The sequence below is a fragment of the Sinocyclocheilus rhinocerous genome, unplaced genomic scaffold (genome assembly GCF_001515625.1).
Source record: "Sinocyclocheilus rhinocerous isolate Xijiao unplaced genomic scaffold, SAMN03320098_v1.1 scaffold2835, whole genome shotgun sequence".
NCBI lineage: Eukaryota > Metazoa > Chordata > Actinopteri > Cypriniformes > Cyprinidae > Sinocyclocheilus > Sinocyclocheilus rhinocerous.
The window spans coordinates 197400-203579 of NW_015664204.1; the positions used below are offsets into that span (position 1 = coordinate 197400).

The 6180-nt window shown below is 39.8% G+C and overlaps 2 protein-coding genes across 3 annotated transcripts in view; one reads left to right on the top strand and one right to left on the bottom strand.

The window, feature by feature from the left end:
* Positions 1-3294, bottom strand: part of LOC107729936 (serine/threonine-protein phosphatase 4 regulatory subunit 1-like) — a 15091-nt gene extending 11797 nt beyond the window's left edge. The window contains exons 1-4 of the mRNA XM_016540672.1: positions 3157-3294; positions 1825-1948; positions 465-549; positions 302-360 (exon numbers count right to left, since the gene is read on the bottom strand). Coding sequence (XP_016396158.1) covers positions 302-360; positions 465-549; positions 1825-1948; positions 3157-3294 — 406 coding nt within the window. The remainder of the gene's footprint in view (positions 1-301; positions 361-464; positions 550-1824; positions 1949-3156) is intronic.
* The window catches only part of LOC107729949 (vesicle-associated membrane protein-associated protein A-like), a 6999-nt gene continuing 3862 nt past the window's right edge, over positions 3044-6180 (top strand). For both annotated transcript variants that reach the window (XM_016540690.1, XM_016540691.1), the window contains exons 1-3: positions 3044-3350; positions 4651-4803; positions 5745-5848. In XM_016540690.1, the coding sequence (XP_016396176.1) occupies positions 3293-3350; positions 4651-4803; positions 5745-5848 (315 nt within the window). In that variant the 5' untranslated portion in view covers positions 3044-3292. The remainder of the gene's footprint in view (positions 3351-4650; positions 4804-5744; positions 5849-6180) is intronic.

Here is a 6180-nt window from a genome sequence, read left to right on the forward strand (position 1 = left end):
ACTCTCACAGACACTCACAAAGACACTCTCACAGACACTCACACAGACACTCACACAGACACTCTCACAGACACTCACACACACTCTCACAGACACTCACACAGACACTCACACAGACACTCTCACAGACACTCTCACAGACACTCACACAGACACTCACACACTCCAGCGTCAGCAGCGATGAACTCTGCAGGAACTTTTAGTCATTTTGCAGACGCTTTTATCCAAAGCGACTTACAATTGGGGAATAGAAGCGATTCTTCTTAAAGAGGCAAACAGACACAGGAAGCGCTCGTAATACCAAGTTTTAGGCATTGTTCAAATCGGAGCGTGTCCAGAAGACTGCGGGCCACCATCTGCCTGAAACACACCGAACACAATGAAACAGAAGGTCAGGTAAACTGCATTGTGGGATACAGCATCCTAAATGAATAGGGTTCTATGTTTCATAGAGCGGCGTTCACCTGTTGAAGACGTTCTCACTGCTGATGTACTTGTCCAGTCGGCCCAGAGGAGTCAACATCTCATCCTGAGACACGAAATCCAGCACTGAAGACACAATAATGGGGTCAGACTCTGAGCTGAATCCATCCAAGCGATTCTTCTTAAAGAGGCAAACAGACACAGGAAGCGCTCGTAATACCAAGTTTTAGGCATTGTTCAAATAAGTACAAGCTAAAAAAGGGAAGGAATAAATAAAGAGAAAGAAAACTTCTCTCTGAAATCTCATCACTTTTTATAATATGCATCACTTCAAAGCAGCTTTACATAAATCCTGATGTTAATTCCTATAATATATTAACATCTTCATGCCTAATTAGAGCTGGACGATAATATCAATACATTTTGTGATGATATAAACAATCAAGCAGTTGACTCCTGCTGTATAGTGGATCGCTTTACGAGAGTTAACGGTGCGCACTGCTGTTCAAACGTTTGGGATCAGTACGATTTGTAATGTTTCTGAAGGATTCTCTTCTGCTCAGCAAGCCTGCATTTATTTGATCAAAAATACATCATGTGACACTGAAGACTGGAGTAATGATGCTGAAAATACAGCTGCGCATCACAGAAATACATTACAGTTTAACAGAGATTCACACAGAAAACAGCTGTTTTAAATTGTAAAAATATTTAACATTTTTTCTGTATTTTTGATCAAATAAATGCAGGCTTGCTGAGCAGAAGAGAGGTTTGTGCAGTTTATAACAGACTGCGAGAGTGTGAAGCGTAATTATGCGTCACTGACACAGTTAAATGATGCATATTAATGACAGGGTTAAAGCTTCGGTCATATTACACACCGACAGCAGTTTAACTGTAGTTATGGAACAATATCTATGTCACAGTTATTGATTAATCGACTGATAGCGGTTATTTGATCTAATCACAGTTATTTCAATTTCAATCTCAGTTTGCCATACATATTAGAGTTAGAAAACAGTCTGTAAACAGCCTCTGATGAAGTGTTTTATGTAGTTGTAAAGCCATATTAAAATGAAGCATGATTATGATCTACAGGCAGAGAAACTAGCAGAAATCTAGATGATCTGACCTAGCTGGAGATGACCCAAACACAGCTGTGTAACGCATCACTAACCAACACACCATTGTTTGTAGCACGATACCGCGGTATTACCGTGATCCTGCCCACGGTGTTCAGTGAAGCTCCGTTTGCGTGAATACGGTTATCTTCAGTGCTTCAGTGTGTTTACACTCATCTACCTCAGTTTACCACGGTATTAGCATCTGATAGCGGGTCACGTGACCCTCCGTTTATGAACCACATTAAACATAAAGCTGACGGTATATTCATAAACTCACATCCGTCCGTGTCCTCCTGCGAGTCCTGCAGCAGAGAGAGATCTGGAGAAAACAACACAATCAGAGAGAGAGAGAGAGAGAGTGTGAGTGTGTGTGAGAGAGAGAGAGTGTGTCTGCGCCGCTTCTACATTTAAGCCGCTTCTGTGCTGATGACCAACACAACTACACAAACTACACAAACTACACACAAACACAAAAACGCGCGCCTCGGAGCACTGAGCCTTTATCACGCACGCGCCGACGGCAGCCTCTAGAGCGCGCACGCACGGAGCGTCACGGCGCATGCGCAGTGAACTCTTATTTATTTACATTATTTAAAGAATTAAGCCGCTGATGACAGCAAGTGTTTTAGCTGTAATCTAAGAAAAAAACTTCACCGCGAATATTAATGGTTCTAGTATTGAGAAAATAATTGCGATGTCGCTAAATGGCTAAATGTAAATGCATTTCAAGATACTCCGAAAAGTACTATAGTATTACTGTAGTACACAGTATTGCCATGCTATTTTTGTTTGGTGTTTTCACTCAGAATAAAGATGATAATAGTAAATATATTGTAAAATTAAATTATTAATCACTTAAAGGTAAATATATGAATACCAAACCTGTTTTATTTTTTTTTATAAAAGCGTGAGGCAGCAATTCTTCCTTCATTTATTTATTTATTTACTTACTTATTTTTGTTTTAAGGATTTCTTAAACGTATTATTTACATTTTTAATGCATTTAATTTTATTGAGCTAAACACACACACACACACACACACACATACACTCTCTCACACACACACTCACACGTTGCTGTTATTTAAGTCTATGTTCACACATACATTTTCTGTGCTTTTTTATTGAATTGCTCAACATGTTACAGTAGGCATGTGAAGACAAGAAAAAAGATACATAATTACAATGAAATAATAATAACAATAATAAAAACAGGTAAAAACATAGAAATATCTATGGAAGCCTGTTTCCGCCACTGAATAAAAAATAAAATAAAAAAATAAATGCGACTTTCACAATTGTGAGTTATAAAGTCAGAATTGTGAGATAAAAAGTCGCAATCCAGTGGCGGAAACGGGCTTCCATAAATATGTATATGTATTAATCACTCTACAGTTTTCTTGTTCATCATTTAACATTCGTTTCTGCGCTTTTGTGTGTATTTGTTTTATTTTATTGTTTATTGTGTGTGTGTTTGTTGTCTGGAATGACGTGTAAGCTCAGTCTCTGCGCATGCGCACTGCGGCCTTCCCGCGCACAGCTGCTGACGCGATTCTGACGAGGCCAATAATTCTCGCGCCTTTAGCTTTTAATGAAAACACGTACTTACAGAAATAAAGCGAGAGCTCGGGACATCAAAACAGCGGCCGTTTCTCCGGTTCATCTGCGTGACGTGTCCCGCCGTGCCGCGCGTCGTGGCCGGGGCTCTTGAGCAGCACGCGACCGTGTCCCGCTGAACGGCTGTCATGTCCAAACTGGAGCAGGTTCTGATCCTCGACCCGTCGAGCGACCTCCGCTTCAGAGGTAAACACGCGTGTCGCGGCTCGGTCACGGAGGCCCGCCCGCATGCCTGCATCACTCCCTCGGCTGGCGTTCCACGCGAGGCCCGGGGACCCGCAGGCCTGTGGGGGAAGCGCTCGTTAGTGCAGTTTAATATCAAGTCGTTCTGTCTAGTGAGGGTGAATGTAGACTCGTTAGTGTGCTCGGTGTCGGTCAGCTGTCACTGTTAGCATCAGAGCTAAAGGCAGTGACTCGAGAACAGATGAAAGATTGAGATGCTGAATGAATCAGATCTGTCATTATTACTGATACGCGTTTACTGCTGCACTGTTTCAAGGCTAAACGTGTTGTTGACAAACTCGCATTTCTCCAGCAATCAGAACAGCAGTGTATGAAGTGTTTATTCCGCTCAGCTCAGTTTAATACACTGCATTTATTGACCCTCATGATGCATAAAGTCTGTTATTTTAAATCGTTATTTTATAAAATAGTTTTTTTTCAACTGAAACAATGTTGTATCTGATCAGCAAATTCTCATAAATGGAAAAAAAAATCAAGTTTTGAATATTACCATGTTATTACCGCATTTACCCCTTTTTTATTATTTAAAAAAAAAGTCGAATTACACACGAACCACAAAATTACACATAAAAATACGATTATGCCAAATATATATAGATTTTTTTAATATCCAGTCGAAATTTTATTTGAATATATCATTGTATGAAATTTATAGCAACATTTGATCTGAGAATTATCAGAATTAGAAAGGAATTTATAACTCGTGTGATTGTTCAAAAACAGTCCAAATTAATGAAACCTACATATTTATTTCAACAAAACAACATAAATATAATAATACTCATTAAATTTACTTGAATAAACTTTCACTTTCAGATGATTTTTCCTCGTGAATTTTTTCATGCTGCAATCAATAGATTTTACACAAGTTTTTGACGTCTTAGATCATTTTTTCCACTAGTTCTCTACACGTGATGCCTGGGTCCAAAATTAAAATTTGTAAAAAATGTTAATGATTACAACTCTCTTAAAAAATAATTGTAAAAAAATTTTTTTTTGTTGTTTTTTTCGATTTTTATGCATCTGTTCTGGGTCAAAACAGACTGGTTATGAGGGTTGGTTATTCATGATGAAGCGTGTTTGGTCCATCAGAACCGGCTGGTTGTGTGTGTGCTGTAACTGTAAGCATAGGAAGGAGGCCTGGGTGTTTCTGCATTATTTACGAGTGGCATGTCTGAGGACATGTGAGCCGCTCGGATGAAGCTTCGTTACACTGATCGTCCCTAACTTCTGTTGTGTGCAGGACCCTTCACAGATGTGGTGACCACTAGCCTGAAGCTGAGGAACCCGTCTGACAGAAGAGTATGCTTCAAGGTGAAGACCACAGCTCCTCGGCGCTACTGCGTGCGGCCCAACAGCGGCGTCATCGATCCCGGCGCCACCGTCAGCATCTCAGGTGAGACCCAGCTGCTCGTGAGCGGATCCGGTGTGCTGTGACCCTGACGCTCTCTCTGCTCTCCTCCAGTCATGCTGCAGCCGTTTGATTACGACCCTAACGAACTAATTAAACATCTCTTGTTCCATAGCTAGCTATTTAACCATTTGCGTACTTTTTAACTGAATTAATTTAACTGTTTTCACAATGAACAGATTTATGCTGATTCTACTGAATAAATGCATTAAAAAAATATGAATATTTAAATAATTTATAATATTATAAATGAATTATTACACATGTATGTAAATAGTTCATAATTACTTAAACCGAGTGCAGAAATCTGACCTGATTCATTTATGTTAAAACTGTGTAATCCAAATTTTATATGCAGTTCGAATAATTATTAAATTTAGGCCCAGATATCTTTTTAGCGCTTTATAAGATACTGATCGTTTCAAAGCAGTTTCACAGCAATAAACAGGAAAATAAGTGTTAATGTAAAATTCATCAGTTATGAAACTAATTCAGTTCCAGCTGTAAAGCAGCTCTACAGAGTTATTATTCAGAGCAATAACAGTCAGTGTTTCAAAGTTCATCATTTATGACACATTCAGCACACAAACATCTGCGTCTTCATCTCAGATCACAGTCCATATTAAATCAGCTGTTATTAAATAAAGCAATAAGCCCCGTGAAGCCGTGGTTTACAGTGAATTAAAGTACAGTTAGGTACGACGCGATGCAGAGTTATTCCATATACGTAGTACGGTTTCACAGAATAAAACAGAGCAAATAAAGTGTAATGATATTAATAAAAACAGTGTTCTTCCACCAAACAATGCGGCCCAACAGCGGCGTCATCGATCCCGGCGCCACCGTCAGCATCTCAGGTGAGACCCAGCTGCTCGTGAGCGGATCCGGTGTGCTGTGACCCTGACGCTCTCTCTGCTCTCCTCCAGTCATGCTGCAGCCGTTTGATTACGACCCTAACGAGAAGAGCAAGCACAAGTTCATGGTGCAGTCCATCTTGGCACCGGCAAGCGTGAGCGACCTGGAAGCCATGGTGAGCCGCTTCTTCAGCTCTATAAGGCCTACATTTAAGAATTGCATATACAGTTCCATGCATTTGGATTACAGTTTGAGCACGCACTAATAACCGTGATGTGATCATATTAGTCAGTCATTCATCACTGAAACAGGTCAGATTTCTGCAATAGTGTTTTAAATACACAATATGTGACCCTGGAGCACAAAACTAGTCATAAGGGTCAATTTAGTGAAATTGAGGTTTATGCATCATCTGAAAGCCGAATAAATAATCTTTCCATTGATGTATGGTTTGTTAGGATAGGACAATATTTGTTGGCTGAGATACTACTAGTTGAAAATCTGGAA